This window comes from Lactuca serriola, chromosome 8, assembly GCF_051521515.1.
Source record: "Lactuca serriola cultivar US96UC23 chromosome 8, Lser_US96UC23_V15, whole genome shotgun sequence".
Taxonomy (NCBI): domain Eukaryota; kingdom Viridiplantae; phylum Streptophyta; class Magnoliopsida; order Asterales; family Asteraceae; genus Lactuca; species Lactuca serriola.
Window position 1 is genome coordinate 256283404 of NC_136415.1, and position 20651 is coordinate 256304054.

The window sequence follows — 20651 nt, forward strand, 5'->3', positions numbered from 1 at the left end:
AGAGTTAAAGAATTTTTCCAGTTAGATTTTGTTACATACCCGACAACCAAATCTGATACCCCAAGCCATTGCATGGTCTAAGCTTACTCAGTTACAAAATAATCAGTGCATCAAGTATATAAATTTTCCATTTTCAGCACTATGTATCATCATGTTAATAATTAATTTAAAATTATATTAGGGGTAATCACCCTATAGAAAAGATAGAGTCGACGCTAGATAAGAGTCGTTCTTCCTGGTGGTCTTATATCTTCGTTTTGATTTAATGTGACGATTTACATCGGTCACCCATTCCCACGACACCATCTTTTATACCATCACATCATAGGTCACCTCATTATAAGCGCTACAAAGGAAGACACAATGAGATGATAACAAAAGTTCATATCCATCAGTCCCACAACCACCACCAGAAACATGACGCGCTATTAATAAGGATAAAATGATACTAGAGTTGCAAAAACAACTTCAAGAATATAAGAGGATGTTGCTCGCACATGTCATGCGTATATATGGCATGAAAAAACAATTAGGGCTACTTGTAGACACTTTCATAGGGAAGTATGATACACCCTATAATAAGGTTACCACAGATGATGATGACACATTCCATAGGTTAGAGGTACATTTTTAATTTTATTTATCATATACTGATTATTGCATCATTGATTATTTAATAGTATGAAACGGTTACCTTATTAAAGGCGACACAGTGCTCGTATATATTGGATTTCCATAGATGGCCATGGTATGTCAAAGGATGACTGTTGGTCACACAGGTTTAAGGTACATATTTAATAAGATATGTGATATATATTGATTGTTCTATTGTTGAATGTTAAATTGTAGATAACCTTATCCTTATGTAGGGTGTCATTGTTAATCCAGAGAAACTACATGATGAAGGACCTAAGTGTACGTCCATGTCTGATTACCAAAAGCCACCATTAGCATATAGGCATATGCAACAAGCGACATATTTTTCTCGATATGGTTGAAGTATGTATAGATTTAGATACAAAGGAAAGACGTCACATTTGTATGCACACCACTATTCGATTGTAAAGATGATAACATTAAACCATGATGCTTCGTTATTTTTTGTTCACCGATTTCTCATATATGAATCGATGATGGAGTTTTAGATGGATAAATATGAGGAATTTGACAACAGTAGGTTGAAATGTGTTGTAGTTTTATATGTATGCTATCATTACATACTAAACATTTAGTTATGTTACTCTATTAATTACATGTGTTGATCAGCAACACATCATGCTCTGGATTTCGATGCTTCTAGAGTGAAGGACATATCATGCTCGATGGACATTTCTTCAAACTTTCAACATGGATGTAAAGGATTGGTATGACTTGGATGATATATGCATTTACGTACGTAATAGTCACTTATAACAAAATGTTACATGATGATTTGTTATTTTTGATCTTTTGTGCAACTATACATCCCCATTAGTATAACGATTACACACTAGTTTTTAGGGGTTTTGGATTTCCGGATGATCACTATCACTATGTACGATAATTACTTATCTACCTGCTATTTTCAAAATATTTATTTCATTTATAGATATGTGATCCTGTATCCACAAACTCCTAGTGGCTATCAACTATTGGGGTACTAAACTAATCGATGTAATCCCCCTCAAGAGTTTTATACTCACCCTTGTGAATGTCAATGACTAACCACAATAGTCTAACGATAAAGTGATTGTGAAGTTTTCTTATGTTGGTGTTTGGAGAGGTTGATCACTGGTCACATCACGTGAGCATAGATGGTTGCACCAAGACCTGGACCAACTCATATCGAAGGCAATTTGCAAATATTCCATAGAGTATATGTCAAAAGTAAGTGTCTATTTGCACATTTATTATTATTTGAACACATCTGAATTTTTATAATTATTATTTTTTGTAGTGTATATTTTGTTTCATGACATTCCAAAGTTATTTGTTTTTGCAATACAAGTTTTGTTTCATATGGAAAATACATTGTCATTTAAGTTATCAAAATGATCTTAGGCCTAGTGGTAAGAAATAATCATCTTAAATAAGAGGTCATGGTATAAAGTCTCATTAGGAGACATAGACGTTGTTAGAAATAGTTTCTCGTTTCAAAAAGAAAATTTTAATTATAATAATTATAAATAACAATAAAACCAACCATTAATTGAAATTAGAATAAAAACATAAACACAAAATAACCAAATAAACATAAAATTATAAATAAACGACCATGAAAACATAAAATTATAAATAAACGACCATGAAAACGAAAAGAAACGATAATAAAATCATTTAATGTGAACTATATATTGACCTTTTAAAATAGGCTATTGACTATCCCCATTTCAAAGTGTGCTCTGAAATCTTAGCTTATATTAAGTTGTTCATTTTACAAAAATAAATAAATAAAATAAAAGTTACTTTTGTCGAAACGAATTGGTTAATTTATTTAATTTTCTTAAAAAATATTATACTAAGCAACTATTTTTTTTTTTTTTACTTATGAAGGCAACCAGTTATCCACGACTTCTAATGTGCCACCCCTTCACTATTTTAACTTTCCAATAGTTGTAAATTTGCTAAAAAGAGGGGCAAATGTGATATTTAACTTGAAGATAGTAGTCTTAAAAATCGTACCTTCACAATGACCCAAAGTAGTCGTGCCGCCGGAGCAAAAACACATTAACTCCGTCGTATTGCTATTGTAACCGCACCGCCCAAAGGAAGTTTCACACTTTTTGCAATTCCCCATTCTCTCCCATGCGAGCTCGAATCCTCCCCTCAAGGCTTCGATGAACTCTATCCCCAGCAATCTTTCTGGGCCAAGTTCATCCAACACCGTCGCTACAACAGCATCGTCATCACATGAGTACTCATCCCAACTGAAATTCGCTGGCTCGGAGTTTACTTTATTAACGCACGACTTACTACTCGCGGAACTCAGACACGGGATTTCATGTGCAAAAGGCGGAACTCCGGTACAATTAAAGTGAACACGTAGGTTAACATTCTGATCCGTAAAAAGGAAAGGCAAAGTTCCGATTGAAATGTTATGGCGCACCATGGGGCAGTCGACGATCGGGACGGTGGCAGAAACGTCGTAGTCTACAAGGACAATAGTCTTTGGTTCGTAGAGTATATAAGGGAATTCCAGTATTTGATCACCGTAAAATATATTTTGGATATAGTAAGAATCGTTTCCCAAATTAATAGTTGGAATATCCTGTTGATCACCGTCTTTAGAGCAATTGATTCCAAAACCAGGGTAACCGCAGAACTGGGTGGAGGTTTCACTGCCGATCCTCCAAAAAGGGTAGCTGATATTGATGTTCCCGCAGTTGTATGAAGGGCAGCTGGGGTAAGTTGAATAATTGAACTGAGCAGCCATGGAAATGAACAAGAAGGGTAAGAGGAGGAGAGACAGTGAAAGAGAGTGGAAAAGGTCGGACATGGTTATTGGAATGTTGTAACAATAACTAAAAAAAACACTGGATTATATTTATAACAAATCATATACGTAATTGGCGTTCGACAAAACACAAAATAAAAGTAGTCGCATAATAACTTTACTAGATAAAAAGAAAACGCTCCATCGTTTAAAAAAAAAAAAAAAAAAAAAAAAAAAAAAAAAAAAAAAACTCATTTAACTTAAAATATTATATTTTGAATTGTATAATGATCATGAATAACTTTATTTTGTGAATTATAGTATATGTACTCTCAGCAAACATGGTAGTCATAAGCTTCGTTTACGTTATGAATATGGTTTTTTTAAAAACTTTTTATCGTTACAACTAGATGAGATTTATATGGGCGTCATGTAGTAGGCCTTGGCTGTTTTAACATTATTTTTAAATAAATCCATGATTTATATATACTATAATTTAATTTTAAAAAGTGGAACCTTATTTTTTTCAAGTTTATAAGTTGACGTAGATTGTATACAAAAAAAATTACAACGAAGAGTGTGCCAGTGAGAACCATGCTAAATAATATTTGACCAAAAAATTGGATGCATAATAAATATCTCACTCGTATTAGGCAAATGAAGCCGTATTCTTTACTACATATAATAAAGTATTTTGAATTAGAAGTATTTCCTATAAGAAATCAACCTTATCGGAAGCCACGTGTTACAGACAAGACCAAAGACTGAATAATAAGTCTTCTCCCAAATTCTTATTGGTTTCTCGGAAACCACATGTTACAAACAAGATAAAGAGTGTGAATAATAAGTCTTTCTCCCAAATTCTTCCTTGCTGTTTTCTGTACGACCACTGTTTACAAGCAGTTTAGGTAAATTATTTTTTTATTTAAACTCTTTTACTCTTTCCTTAGAATCTGAAAATTTTTTAGTTGAAATTATGAATAAAAATAAACATCAACTAAGAATTAAAAAGCTCTATAACCAATTATTTTCCATAAAACAATGACGTTAGCATCATTTTAAATTAATCATCGTCCATATAATCTATTTTCATACAAATTTATGTTACACATTATAAAATATTCAAGTTATCGTTTGAACACCTTAATACAATCTACCATTGACTAAAGACAAAACCAATCAATATAATAGTAGGATAGGTGAGGCTGTACGGATTATAAAGAATAATATGAGTTTTATCAATAAATTTTAAGCATATATGAAAAATTCCTCTATTGATCAATTACCTTACATGTCGATAAGTTTGTATTTTGAAGCTCCTAAACACCTAGATAACATAGTGTTTTGGAGCTCCGAAATTTAAACTTATTGACATGTAAAGTAATTGATCCATGCAGGAATTATTCGTATATGCTTAAGATTTAACGATGAAACTCATATTCTTTTTATAATTTGTATAATTTCACCTAACCTATTATTATATTGATTGGTTTGTTATTAGTCAATTGTTTCTTATATGAACATAACTGTTGGTTTTCCTTTAACTTATTGTTAGGTAGATTGTACTAAGGTGTTTGAAGGTTTGTATTAATCAGACACAATCAAGTATAAGAAACAACAAACAAACAAACGAAGTAAAAATTAAATAGAAAAAGTAAAGAACACAGAAATTTCTCCAAATTGTCTTTCACCAAGAAAACGGGTTGTCACAAAGACGGTCACCAAGACATGACGACTCAAGGCTGTTTTACATTTGGGTTTCACCCTAAGTATATATACCAAACTAATCTAGTGAATCCCTTGATTAAAATAATTGTATATAATCTACATATAAACAAATCCTTATCACCAAGATATCGGTTATGTTATCTATTCTATATTTACAGAGTATAACTACCTAATATTCAAACAATATCTTCCTATAATATACAAAGATCACTAAGATCATGAGATCACGCTGATGCTGATCATTCTGGAACTGATGCTAACGTTTGCGTTGGTCAGCGTGTAATTATGTTTGACTCATCAGATCATAATATGTGACCTTACAATCTCCCCCTATCCGATGATATCAAAACTAATCTTCAATGAAAGTTTTTGGCTCGTGCTCCCACTGAGAGTAAGAATGAAATCTTAACTCTTGCAATTTTGACCAATGCTCGCCCTACGAAGATGAATGACACATCAAACATTTATAAATTGCAGCAGACGACGGACGAATAGATAATGAGCTTGAGCTAAGCTGAAAACGTTGGCATCAACTTGTGTAACGACCCAAAAGGTCTTTCTTTAACGATGTTAGTGTTTTGTTACAAGATTATTAAGCGAAGTAAAGTTAGTTCGATTCTAAGAGTGTAGAATGAAATAAATTTAATAAAAAATGGTGTTATTTAATATCTATATGAATTATTCTATATTTAAGAGGAATGTAAGTTAATTAAATTAATTTAGGGTAACTTCTAGTTATAAAAGGTGTAAATGGTATGGAGGGGCTAAGTTCTCAATAAAAGAAATTTAATTTGCCAATAATCTAGAGTTAGGGAGAATGGAATACAAAGTTGGGTATGTGAGGGGTTTAGTTGTAAAAATGGAATGTAACAGTCTTGAGTTTGATCGATTAGGCTTTCCTTGCGTTTGTTTTCCTTGGCTCCCACGGTCAAAGGTAATCGGCCTAAAGTCTTTGGGGTTGTGTCGCGCATCAAAGGCAAAGCCAAAAAAGGGGCAATGCAGCGTACAGGTTGAAGCCCACACATGATCGTTATCATATATGGTGCTCGACGTCCGACAGCAACAAGGTAGGAGGTAGCGATGACATGAAGGAGGAACAAGAGAAAAAAAATGATTGAGCAAGGAGGAGGATTCATTGGAGGTGGTGGAGGTTTATTTATTGGAATAAGTGGATGTAACTGATTACTTCCAGATGGTGATGGGTATGGATTATTCCTACGAAGAGGAGGGTGTTGATCATCACCTGGAGAGCTAGGAGGAGTGTCTTCAATCATCATATAATCATCATTTACCAGAGCCATTATACATTTGATGTCAGCCATATCTTTGGTACTTTGATCAGTCTTTCTCCAATAAATTGAGTCATCTGAACCAATAAGGATAGCTGGGAGAGCACAATAGTTTTAAGTTGGAATTAGACTTCCCCTGAAAGGTAGCATAAGTAGGCATATGAATTGGCATTTGGGGAACAGTTGCAGCTTAAGGGGAAGGAGACGTTGATCTTGGAGAATTTGCATCTTGAATCAGTGGATTAGTAGTTTCTAGTTGAGGTGGGTTTGATCCACATTCTACTATATCTTCTGCATAAGGAGTTGTTGATGAAGTTAAAAAAATAAAAAAAAATAAACAAACAAATGACAAGAATAGTTCAACATACTAATAAAACCTTGAATTTTAATATATGATGAAATCACAGGGATGGGAGGGAGGCGAGGAAGAGGTAAACTTACATGTTCCCTGTTGAGTTTTATGTACTATAACACTCTTATGGTGAACATTAAACCCTACATGCTTTGGATCTAAGTTTTCCCTAGTTATACATGCAACGAAAATTATCCAAAGCATGAAACCTATAACTAGCATACAACATAGATATTTGAAACATAAAAACTAGTTAAAAGATTACCTCTTAGTTGTAGCTTGTGGAATTTTGGCCTTTCAAGAGCTTAGCACCTCAAGTGTGATGCCTCAAACAAGTTACAAACACCATGAACAAGTGAAGGATAATGAGAGAGAGGCTATGAAGCATACAAAATCGGCTAGGGTTTAACCGTGGAGTACTAGTGGCCAATTTTGCAAGCTTAGGGGTTCAATATATAGTTTTGAATTCCTAGGGTTTCAACTTGTAAACCCTAATTCACTTGGTTGGGCCTTTAATCCAAAAATCAGCTAGGGTTTAACCGTGGAGTAACAGTCTCCCACTTAGACAAGTCTAACAACTATAATTGCCAATGTAACTTCAAAATCCGATTAGCAATCGTAGCTCTCAAAAAGTCGTTGTCGAACTCTGACCTAGTCAATGACGTGTCCATTAGATAAGGGATCATATCTTCCTCCATTCTAGATATCGTATGAATTGAGACATGGATTATAATCATTCTCTCTGTTCATGTGTTGTTTCCCGATTTCCGATATATGACGACTGACTAATTCAACAAATCAAATCAGTCCAGGCTTCGCCAAGCGCTTAGGGTTCTTATCACTAAATCATCGAGGGGCCCACAAATATCGCTTGTATCCCTCTTAGGGTAAATGGAACGGATAAACTTCGACTCATATACTTGCTCTATTTACTCATCAAAGTAAGGACCATAAGTAAACACCAAGTTACCAGTGCGTTTACATATCATCAATGTGCAACCGACTTGTAAACTACGACTATATGTCTCTGTTGCAAGAATATAAGATATTATTATCTCACAATTACTCATGATAAAATCCATGAAGTGATTAAATGAGTGTGGGTTTAATCCAATACTCAAATCTTATTTCAAGAGTACTCAAAAATGTTGTAGCAAACTTTTGTTATGTCTAACACCTTAGACAATCTTACAAAAACTCATTCATGATAGTCTTACCTCATTACCTACTTCCAAAGTATGATTGACTGTGGACGTTTGAATAATCTTATTATTCGCGAAGTCAAAACGTGCAAATTGAAGCACAAGAATAATTTAATCCAATATGGTTTCAAAACTTTTGAATATAAATAAAACGCTTATTATTTAATCACCATATTGATTATACATTACTCATTGTATAATGTTTCGATTAATCAACCTAATACTTGAACTAAAAAAATAGTTATCCCATTCTCTAAGCATGCAAACTATGTTTACCTATGGTCCTTACTTTGTGAAATAGATCAATTGAAAACATTTCAATGATGCTTATTTCACAATTTCAAATCCTTACCTAATTCTTGCCACTATAAGAGTGTGTTAGATTCTAAACTATCATGCAATGATTCCTTTTGTAATATCGAGGTACAAAAGTCAAAGAGACTTTACGAACGATATTATAAAGTATTCCTTTGGAGATTGTCTCAAGAACAATTCCATGGAAGTGAAGTTTCAAATTCAAAGTACATTCCTTTGAACATCCTTCTTGCACAAAATTTTTCTAACCTACACATAGATTCTTAATATCCAACTCCCATTATGGAAACATTTCCATATTCGCCATATGACAACTTATTATTAATAAAATCTTGTCTATTCATAATAATATCAATATGGTCCATCCATTACTATACTTCCAACTGCCCACAAGCGACCAATCCTTAGCGAACCTTAGATCGTTCTTGATAGTTGTTTAATTCTTTTGTCATATCCGGTTCTGATCCTTTTTCCCTCTTAATTCGCTAGGCATTTGGAAAAAACAGAACATGCAAATATTACAGCACACGCAATCGATCCTATACTTAGAGTATATGGGATACAATTCAAAATGTCTTACATAAAGACATGATATTTTACCAGTCTTTTGCTATAACATTTCCATATATAGATTTCCCATGTTGAAACATTCCACCATGGTAATAATATATGTCCATAACTAATTCTAATTAATATTTCAATCTAAGCTTTTAGATTCGAAATAAAGTATGAGTATCCTCCCCCTTACTATAGCGAAACAATTTTTCAAATTCTGCAAATTTACAAAATTCTTAACCTTTGTTTCCTATAACCAGTATTGCTAACTTGCAACACTTAACATAATAATCATGCTCACACTATCATGATAATTATATTCTTACCAACATAACCCTTATGCTCCAACTAGCTTTGACATGTACCCAGAAATCAGCTGCACTTCCAGAAATAAATACTTATTGAATTTCTTACAAAAGTTTAGATTTCTGGTACGATATGTTTTGATATGCCTTTATCTAAGCTCATACACCTTTTATTAGAAAGCTTATTTGTGTGTCTAAACTATTTCAAAACTTACAGCAATAAGTTCTGGATGTTCAGACTATTTGCCATTTCTCACAATTCAAACTATGAAGAGGGATGTCGTAATCATAATCAAATTTGAGAACGCAATTAATACAACTTCTATCTTCTCATAATCTACTTAGTGAATGTATTTCCTCACAATCATTTTCATGAAGTAGAGAGAAACCTTATGTCACTTAGATTTTATGGTGTATGTGTTCCTATCCATGGGAATTTTTCATTATCATAAGACAAGGTCTTTGAAAAAATCAAACTCATATGGGCTGAACTTACTCAATCTTAATTTCTTGTCACATGGCAACACAGGGGCCTACCATGTCTTCCAAGTTGTTGAGCAGCTCACCCAAACTGATCAATGAACTTTTAGTGATCCATGTGCTTTTCCGTATGCAAACAATTAAGAACTCATAGAACTTAAATGCATAGTCAACTTTAACTGGAATGAACACAGAAACAAGAATATGTCAACACGATAGGTTACAAACCTCAAGTCGTGTGCTAGTGATAAACGATAGTTTTATTTTTGATTAGTTCTTGAAACTTATCAAGATCTTTATGACTCTTACTGACCTATTGACATATAAGATTTTCTTGTCAAGAACCATTCCTTGACAAAGAAATATCCAAGAGTTAGTGCAGATTCTTATCAAGAATGACACTTCATACAATTGGTCCTAGTTGGTCTTTGTCTTAACCAAAATATCACAACTACTAATTTGAAATGTGTTATAAACCTACTTAATATATTTCACTCAAGTCACAATCTTGGAGTATGACTCTAAGACTCGATTTTGGAACGAAGTATGATTCATCTTCTCGATATAACCATTTCAACAATTCTCAATTCCTCTTCTTAGACATGCAAATGTACTAAGGTGTCCTATGAGGATCAATTGTGATATGGTTTTCATAATCATTAAGATGATCATAAAAAATGCTACTCAAGTACTCTCCTTTCCTTCCAGATTGGAGAACCTTTTATTTTTCCGCCATCTTGATTCTTCTTATTCGTTCTGCTTGTACTATGAAACTTTTCAAGGTATCAAAATTATACTTAAACTTGTAAGCATAATCATATTCACTAAACTCTTAGTAAGTCATGACAAATAGTGTTATTTTTCTTTGTAGTGGATCTGATCAGTGCACAACAATGTATATTAGAACCCCTAGTCCTTCACTTGACTCACATCTATATGTGAAAAAGGAATTAGTCTTAATTTCCAAAAAATGAAAATTATCATTCATCATACAATACAAGTTGCATGATTCCAAGTTTCTGTCCAATTGAAACTTTGTCACACTCCAAAACCGGAACGACAGAAACGTTCTGGGGTGGATGATGTCATGTCAAGTATCACAACATATGCAGTATAGTAATCAAAGTACAACAACCATTGCATTAATAGTAATAGTTTTACATAAGTTACATTATATAGAGACATCAAAGTAATACAGAAACTAGTATAGATGCAGCTCGGTTCTAGGCTGACTTCGCAAAAGCTCCCGGGTGTACCTGTCTATCGTTGACCTGAGAATACAAGTTATTTTGAAAGCGAGTATCAGCATTTTTATAAATGCTGGTGAGTTCATAAGTATTTAGTGTCATTTGTGTAAGTAAGCATTTTTATTCAAAATAACTTTATGAAAAGTAGTAGTTTAGAATATGCGGTGTATTAGCGTCCTTTCCAGAAAATCCTATATTTTCTAAATAAAACCAATCTTCTACCAAGACCCGACAGACTCATGCTATAAGGAGTAATTTTCCCCAAAATACTATCATTATCAGAAAACAGTATTTACTTTAAATAATAATCAGAAAATCACAAGTAAAAATACCAGGGGAAAAATAACATATGCCTCAGCAGTAATACTGCTGATGAAGGCAAAAGAAATCATAGACTCCAGGAGAATATCGAATGAACGATACGCCTGGCTCAGTCTAACAAAAGGAAGCACAGACTCCAGACAGTATAGAATGAATGATACAGCTAGCAAAGTCTAAAACAAGAGAATACAGACTCCAGACAATGTCAAATGAACGACACAACTAGCAAAGTCTAAAACAAGGAAATACAGACACGGCTAGCAAAGTCTTAAACAAGGAAATACAGACTCCAGACAGTGTCAAATGAACGACACAGCTAGCAAAGTCTAAAACAAGGAAATACAGACTCTAGACAGTGTCAAATGAACGACACAACTAGCAAAGTCTTAAACAAGGAAATACAGATTCCAGACAGTGTCAAATTAACGACACAGCTAGCAAAGTCTAAAACAAGGAAATACAGACTCCAGACAGTGTCAAATGAACGACACAGCTAGCAAAGTCTAAAACAAGGAAATACAATGATAAATCTTGTTACCTTAAGGCCATGAATTATAAGGTAAACATGAAGATACTCGTAACCATACTGATTGACAGTAGAGAACTTGACGCCCTGCAAGCGTTGGAATGAATGTAACATTTGTCACCCATTGGCTTAGTAGGTCGGGGACTGTAGCTAGCAGTCAGGGTGTGGGAGTGTCAGTCCCGTATAGATCTATACACACAATGCCCGCTCTCCCTCCAGGAGACTCTGGTTACCAACTCAACAACGGGGAGATCCGTGTCTCGAAGATGCATCTCGTATTCTGAAATCTATTGTAAGTACTGGAATAATGATACAGACTTACGAATGAACTGACTACTTTGGAATTCTCGTACTAGAAAGAGTAAATAGCGTCTCCTAACTATTCCTATAATAGTTACTAGTGTCTCTAGTCTATGAACGGTGACTGGAAGGATGCCCTTGCTACCCAAGGGAAATGAACTGGTCGATAGAAACCTTTATGTCTATAAATGTATACATAATATATAACTAATGTTTGAATGACCTTTGGATGGATAACTATTACCCACCAGACCACATCCCAATGAGGAAATGGAAATAGGGCGAACTATCCTTCCTAAGTCTTTCAAACATTATTTATATAAATATACAAATACAGGCATGCATTTAACGAAAGATCTATGAATGATGAATGGAAGAATGCCCTTGCTACCCAAGGGAAGTGAACTGGTCGATAGAAACCTTTATGTCTATACGTGTATACATGATATATAACTAATGTTTAAACGACCTTCGGATGGATAACAGATACCCACCAGACCACATCCCAACGAGGAAAAGGAAATAGGGCGAACTAGCCTTCCTAAGTCTTTTAAACATTTTAACGAAATAAAAATATAGAAGAAAACTCTGATGAAAACCTTGGAAAACCTTTACACATAAGAAGATTTACGACTTGGTGTTAGTTTGTAAAACAAGTTTTGAAAACCTTTGGAATCCTTTGAAAAACCTTTGGAAAAACCTTTAACAAGAGTTGAAAGCGAGATTGGAACATCAGCAAAATCTATTTTGCTACAGTTATTAATCACACGAGATTTATCTAATAACTATACAGTTCAACTTGTATTCCCCCTATAAAAGCAGTCAAAATCATTTAAAAGGTTAATTCAGGGGTATGAACTCACCTGTTGTAAGTGGATCGGATGGAGGTGCCGGTTGGGTGCTCGGTGTCAAGTAAAGACTTGAACACACTTAGTGACCTATTAACATATGATGACATATGTTTATACACAATTAGTAATTATAATACTAATTAAACACGTATAAGCATCCTAGTGTGCGGAAAACACTTTGGTCAAGTGTTAGGAGGCTATAGGATTGAAATAAGGGGGGTGTATGGCCTAGTTAGGGAGTTTACTCTTCAAGAGTAAACTCTTTATGGAGATTTCGGCCCTAAGACCATATCCCCATGAGTTTACAGCCGTAAACTCATGGGTGGTGTGCTCTTGGATGCTAAAAGGTCTTATATCACTTGTAGAATTAGGCTAGGTTCACTTTTAGGGCATAAGAAGGGTTTAAGGCTCCAAATGGGCCATTTAAGGGAGTTCACGGCTGTAAAACTAGATTTACGGCCCTAAACTCTCTCTTGGTCATTCCCTTCATGAATTAAGGTCTTAAATGAAAGAGTATAAAGTTCTATACATTTTTCCAAATCAAATGAAGAAGTTAGGGCATCATTTGGCCTCATTATGGGAGTTTACGGCCCATGGACCAATCCTTGGGGGGTTTACGGTCGTAAACTCCTAGGTCCTTAGTTTCTTTGATGTTTAAAGCACCTACTTCATTTGTGGTTGGTTCTAGACATTTACCCAAGCCTTTGGAGGTGTTTAAGGGAAATTTTAACACCTTAAAAGGTGTTCACGGCTCATGAAAAGGGGTTTACAGTCCAAGAGTGTTCTTGGGCCATAAACTCATGTTTACTCTCCGTATGATAAGGTTTTGGTGTTCTAAGCTCATATATGCAAGTCCACAAGTCGCATCTAAGCCCTAGGAGTGATTTAGAAGGTTTTTGGGGCTTCAAAACCCCACTTATGGGTGTTTGCGGTCCAAGAGTTTTCTTGGGCCGTAAACACATGATTTTGCCACTTTTGGATGTCTTAAACACGAATTTGCATGTTAAATGAGCTAAACAACAAGTTAGGGTAGATCACTTACTAGTTTGGGGCTTGAAAGAGGCGTTTTCAGATCGAAGGCAACTTGTAGAGAAAGGGTGGAAAGTTTTCAAATGGAGTCCACTCACCCTTATATAGGGGTTGAGTTTGTGGCTCGGTGAAAATCTACCCGATACTGACGTTAAATGGGGCTTTAGGTCGCACCCGATTAAATGGTCGTAACTGACTTGGTTGTAACTAAAATTTTCCAGGGAATATTGAGAGTGTTTCTAATTTGTTCCAACCCTTATGAAGTCATAAAAAGTCCCAATTTAATTAACCTATTCCAAAAGGTTAATGGATAATTTAATAAAGCGGGTTTTATTAACGGAAGGAGGGGTTAAAATGACGGGATAAATTTCGGGTTGTCACAAACTTGGTTGATGAGAATCCTTCCTTATTTGGTAAATTATGACACTACACAAACGAAAGAATCAAATCCATATTGCTAAAAATAGAAACGTACAAACATCAATTTTCACAAATGCCATTGCAAGGAAATATAAAATAAGATAAAATCAAAAGTTTCTTTATTTATTAAATTGAGCGGAAAAACTTGCCCTTTACAATGCAATTACAAATGAAAACTATGTTACTACATATTTCTAAGCAATCTATCATAACTCCTAAGTAGTAGGTCAAAAATCCGATCATCGAACCATGCGATCGAAATCTATCTTTTCGCGATCAAACTCAACATGCTTTTCCTTTAAGCTTCCTTTCTTTTCATCGATCCGAAAAAACATCAAAATGTGATCTTATCACATAATGTATTAAAAATCTACAAATGGGAACTTAATAGAGTTGGATAGTGGACTTACCTGAAGCAGAGTTATACATTTTCACCTTTCGTGATCCTTCAGGTAGATACGGCAGCATCTCATCCAATGCCCCTTCTCTTGGCAATAGAAACAAATAGACTCTTTCGGAATGGCACACGGGAGAATCTCTGAGTCTTTCCCTTTTCATTGGGAAGAGAAGACTTTTCTAGACTTCCAATGTTTCCATTGTCAATGTCCATGGAAGTTGGGGAAGTAGATCTTCCAATCAAATTTGCATTACCAGCGTGCCAAATCATTGCTGATTCAGCATCAATTAGCAAATAGTTAAGATCAATAAGGGTCATGTCGCAGTCTGTCATATAGTAATATTTAATGAACTCATTATAAGACTTAGGAAGTGGTTGAAAAACCAAGTGAACAACTAACTTCCTCGACACAACGACTCCTAACATTCCCAACCTGTCAATGTGTGACTTCATCTCGAAGACATGTGTACACACAGACCTTCCATCTTGTTGTTTGCTTGCCAATAGGGCTTGAGTGACCTTGAACTTCTCAAGTCGACGAACATTTTGGTCAGGGAGAACTATTGGAGGAGGTAGAGGAAGTGAAGTATGATTTCTAGGAACATCATCTTCATGAAGAAAGCTTTTTCCATAAGATTCAGTAAGACCATAGTTGTCTGAACTAGACATCTACAAGGGAGAATTTCAAGTTTAGTTTATTTAAATCCTTAATATAACACCCAAATGAAATCTTAAGGCTAGGACCCTCCACAATAATTTACAATTCAGAAGAGGGATGTCATAATCCAATTGCAAACTATTTGTCAGTAGGTAAATGATGATATACTAATTCCACCATGAAAACGAAATTTTTAAACGTATTAAGCTTTAAATGAAACTCCTAGATCTTTTGAGATTCATTTAAATTTTCAATGACATGTTTAATCTCGATTATGCCCTTCAAGTTTGTGACTGGGATATCGATGATCATAAACAAGGTGTGAGTAACCATGTGAATTAGCTTGGTACTCTCGAAGTCATTTATCACCTAATCAATGTGTCGGTTAACCATACACGCTCCATTGACGTATGACAAACTACGAGCTACCCATTACCGTCCTTTATTAGGCCCATATTAGTGTGTCGGCTAACCACACACGCTCCACTAACGACCAATAAGGTGCAATGTGCAATTTCATGGATTAGCATCAAATTCACATTTTTACTAAGTAACTAAGATTAGGAATTCATAAGGGTTTAGTTACTTTATAATTCATTATACTTTTAGTGAGGGTTTAGTGTCCTTTCCTACCTATTCGGCTAACAACCCTCCACTAGTCAAGAGTGCGGTGGGTAAGAGTGGATACACATTCAATCTCCATTTTATAGGCAATTTTCTTAAACACATCTTATAGACCAGCTTCGTAAATGAGGCCTACTAACGGTAAGACTAACCTTTTACTTATACATACATAATATATTAAACTTACAATTTTATCTAGTATAAAGGTGTATTTTACACATTTAAAACACTAGGAGGTTTAGCCTTTTAAATAAAGTAGACTGTTAATTTAATTGAACTTAAACCATTTAATTATAGATTTATTAATACACTTTTAATTAATCTTTTAATTAACTATTAACAAAGCCGTAATTAAAAAGCTTTTAATTCTAAATTTAGGTTATGAAGCGAAAAGGTTCTAAATATAAAAATTCAAAATTAAAACTATTTAATTAATTTTTTTAAGTTATGAAACCAAGAGTTGAAACTTTTGAAATCTTTTCAAATTACTAGATGTTTTAGAATCCAATGTTTCATAAAAGAGACTTTCCAAATTCCAAAACTTGATGACATGTTTTGTAACTCTTCAAAAACTTTTGAATTCCAAAACTTGATTACAAGTTTTGTAACTCCTTAAAAAACTTTTGAATTTGATGACAAGTTTTGTAACTCTGTTTAGTTATAAAAGAGATTTTCCACGTTCCATAACTTGATGGCAAGTTATGAAACGTTTCAAAGTCATTTAGATCAAATGTTAAATGTCACACCCCCAAACCAAGGATGGCGGAAACGTCCAGGGGTGGAGGACTTCATGTACAGTATCACAACAACATGTATAATAGTGCTCAAAGTAAATACAACCATCATAAATATAATTGAAAAAAAGTTACACCAAAGTATATGTTCACATGTTTCAAAATCAATTACATTGTGATGACAAAAATAAATTGTTGACGGTTTAACGTCCCATCCTCAAAGCGCTGAAGTTTTCCTGTTTCACTGATTTCCTGAGAATACAAGTAGTTTTGAAAAGTGTCAACAATTAAGTTGGTGAGTTCATAAGAGTTTTGTTTGGAGTAGAAACCGTTTTTCTTTTTAAAATCGATAGAGTTTGATCTCCAGAAAATCCAATATTTTCTTAGTTAAGTGTAAACAGAATATTCCTATATGATGTGTTGATGAACCCTAGATTGACCCGTAGATTTCCTCTATAATCATCCAGCGTATATAAGTTATATAAGATTTAAGTTAGATAAAACGTTGAATGTAGTGGGTCTGCCCTAGGTCTACAACCCAACGAGGAACAGGAGATGAGGCGGGCACCACCAATTCTAAGCCAATCCAGACTAAATTCTTGTATGACTCAAGCATATACGCTCAATGATTATAGTTGAAGTCTAACAATGCGAACCTTTAATGTGAATATAACCTATACATATCATAGTTCACCGGGGAGTGATAGAGATTAGTGGACCTGAACTATGCATATGATAGCTTATCAAAGTGGTGGTGATTGTGAATATAACCTATACATATCATAGTTCACCGGGGAGTGATAGAGATTAGTGAACCTGAACTATGCATATGATAGCTTATCAAAGTGGTGGTGATGGTGAATGTAACCTATACATATCATAGTTCACCGGGGAGTGATAGAGATTAGTGAACCTGAACTATGCATATGAATAGCTTATCAAAGTGATGGTGATGGTGAGTGTAACCTATACATATCATAGTTCACCGGGGAGTGATAGAGATTAGTGAACCTGAACTATGCATATGAATAGCTTATCAAAGTGATGGTGAATTCCTTTCTTGTAATTAAGTTCCTAGGGTAGATGAAACATAAACTATAACTATTATAGTTTATTACTTTGTTTGTGATATGTATTTACCATAACTATACCGACTATAACTAGTGCGTTCGTTTACGGCGGTATAATGGCTTAACTATACTTATTATAGTTTATCTTAATTGTCCATAGTGGCAGTAAATCTTTTGTATGTGTAAAACCTTTAATAATGTGTTTGTTATATAAGTAACCCTAAACTATACTTATTATAGTTTATCAATTGTTTGTGTGGGTAGTGAGCATAGGCCTTACTTGTCATAATTTACCAATGTTTATATTTTAATGGATATAGCCTCGTAATATCATATATATATATATATATATATATATATATATATATATATATATATATATATATATATATATATATTTGTCATACTTGTGGAGGTGTAAATCCATTTGTTTTCTGATGTATGTCTATGTAAGGATATAAAATTTGTCATATATTGCAACTACACATAATCACATAACGATGTATGCCTTGCTCAACATGTTACAAGGTGAAATGAAATTTATAGAGTTTTTCTGTTAATAACATTTTCTGTAACTGTTATTGGAAAAATTGTAGAAAAATCATAAAATGTCCAATTCAAGTTCTGTAACTTCTGAGAGTTTGGAAAATGAGTCTAGTTTGTTCATAATTTTTATTATAATTTTTAATGACTTCTTACTTATGTGAAAGAGTCCATAATCACAGACTGGTCCGGATTGATGTTTGAAATGATAGGCAGTTTTGTAAAAATCACCATAAATTGTAGAAAAATCGTATGGAGATGTGCAAGTAGTCATTTTAAAGCTAAGAAGTGGATCTACATGCACCTAAAACAGTTTTGAAAACAAAAATGTTTAAGATGTCCAAAACAGTCCGTGAATGGAGTTGAACTTTTCTGATGAAAGCTGTTAGAAAAATGTAGTTATGTTCTTAGTGTTTTAACTTGTATTCCCCCCCTAAAAACTTGAGAAAACATGAAAATGTAGGGGTATGAACTCACCTTAAGTGTTTTCAGTAGGTAAGTGTTGAAGAAGAGAAGTGTTCAACCCAAGAACACTTGAAGAATCACTTGAAGATTCGAAGCTCTAACACAAATATATTGGAGTTTGTGTAAGATATCCATGATTTGAGTGGAAATAATTGAGATAATCATAAAGAGAATGGATTATGCTTACCAAATGTGGAGGAAAGACTCAAGATCAGCCCTTGAATCTCGAATTTCTAGAGAGAGAAAGTGAGAGAGAAAAAGAGTTTGATCTTCTTGTGAAATGAGAGCAAATGAGAGAAAATGAGGAGACAGGATGATTATCCAGCTCTCAAAAACGTGGGGATGGCTTGTGAGGGAGGTAAAAGGTACAAGGTATGGTGGAAAGGAGTATGGGTTGTCATGGAGTGGGTATGGGGGTTGCTTGCGTCATAAAATAAGGTAAAGTCAACACTCTACCTTTGTACTTTACCTACTCTTATTTGGATACTTTACCTACTCTTATTTGGATAAGATTTTACCCTTAAAATATGATTAAATTATTAATTTAGGGGTCTTATATTTTAAAATAAAGTTTTGGGTGAAAATCTCATGTTAAAACAATTAAAAATGGGTCTTAAACGCAAAATTACGCGAAACCGGGTGAAAAATGAGCTTTCCAGCGAGACCCTTCGGACCTAGGCCGAGGTTCGGTCCCTAGGCCGAAGTTCGGTCAGACGGGTGCAGGGTTCGGAGGAGAGAGACGCGAGCCAGAAGCGAGAAGCGAAGCAAGGATTGGTCCGAGGCTCGGTCCGAAGAAAAGTCAGAAGCGAAGTCAGGCGGTTCAGTCCGAAGGGAAGCCAGAACTGAAGGAACTGTTGTGAACAGTAATGAACAGTACCTTCGGGTTCGGTTCTTCCTCTTATGCGATGTTCGGCTCGGATGAACAGTAGTCTCGGTTCGGCTCATAAGTCAACACCTTGGTTCGGATTATGAACAGTACTCTCGGTTCGGACCTTCATGAATAGTACTTTCGGTTCGGTTCATGAATAGTACTTTCGGTTCGGAGGGTTCGTTTCCTTAAGTCCGTTTTTCGCGTAGACTTCTGTTTTTGGGCTATTTTCGCCAAATCCGAGGGTCGGGATGCCCCGAGTGATTATAGAAAGTTGGGAGAGATTTCGAGAGAGATTTGAGAGAGATTCCACATACTCAGAGAGATTTGGGAGAGATTTGACATTCTTGGAGAGATTTCACATACAAAGAGATATGTGGGAGAGATTTCACATACTTAGAGAGATTTGGGAGAGATTTGACATACTTGGAGAGATTTCACATACAAAGAGATATGTGGGAGAGATTTCACATACTTAGAGAGATTTGGGAGAGATTTGACATACTTGGAGAGATTTCACATACAAAGAGATATGTGGGAGAGATTTCACATACTTAGAGAGATTTGGGAGAGATTTGACATAAGAAGAGATAGAGTGAAAACGATTGAGAGAGGTTTCATTGGTGTCCTTTTTGAGTGTCCGGCTACGCACTGCAAGGTCCGTAAACCCCGTTAAGCCCTGTTTAGGGATCTTGCATACTCCCGATGAGTATGTAACATTGTTTTATCGGTTTGGCTCTCCACGTACCATCGTTTTAGGTTAAGGAGATCTAGGTGTACGCACTTTTTGATTTAGGATCTCTCGTTAGAATAGAGAGTTGTTTAGGAGTTACTTATCATAAGCTCTAGCACTTACGGCAAAATGAGTGGACCGGTTTGACTTGTTGACTTTCGTTGACTTTGACTTGACTGAAAATTGACGGTTGTCACATTAAACGAATAAAAAAATCATATAATTTT

The 20651-nt window shown here is 34.7% G+C and overlaps 1 protein-coding gene across 2 annotated transcripts in view; it reads right to left on the minus strand.

Annotated features, from left to right (window-relative positions):
* Window positions 1-3544, minus strand: part of LOC145066210 (LEAF RUST 10 DISEASE-RESISTANCE LOCUS RECEPTOR-LIKE PROTEIN KINASE-like 2.1) — a 51089-nt gene extending 47545 nt beyond the window's left edge. The window contains exons 1-2 of one of the 2 annotated variants that reach the window (XM_079013421.1): window positions 2953-3544; window positions 2662-2868 (exon numbers count right to left, since the gene is read on the minus strand). In XM_079013421.1, coding sequence (XP_078869547.1) covers window positions 2662-2868; window positions 2953-3475 — 730 coding nt within the window. In that variant the 5' untranslated portion in view covers window positions 3476-3544. Of the gene's footprint in view, window positions 1-2661 lie in introns of both variants that reach the window. The other variant, XM_079013419.1, reaches the window with a different exon arrangement.
* Window positions 3545-20651: the final 17107 nt, after the last annotated feature.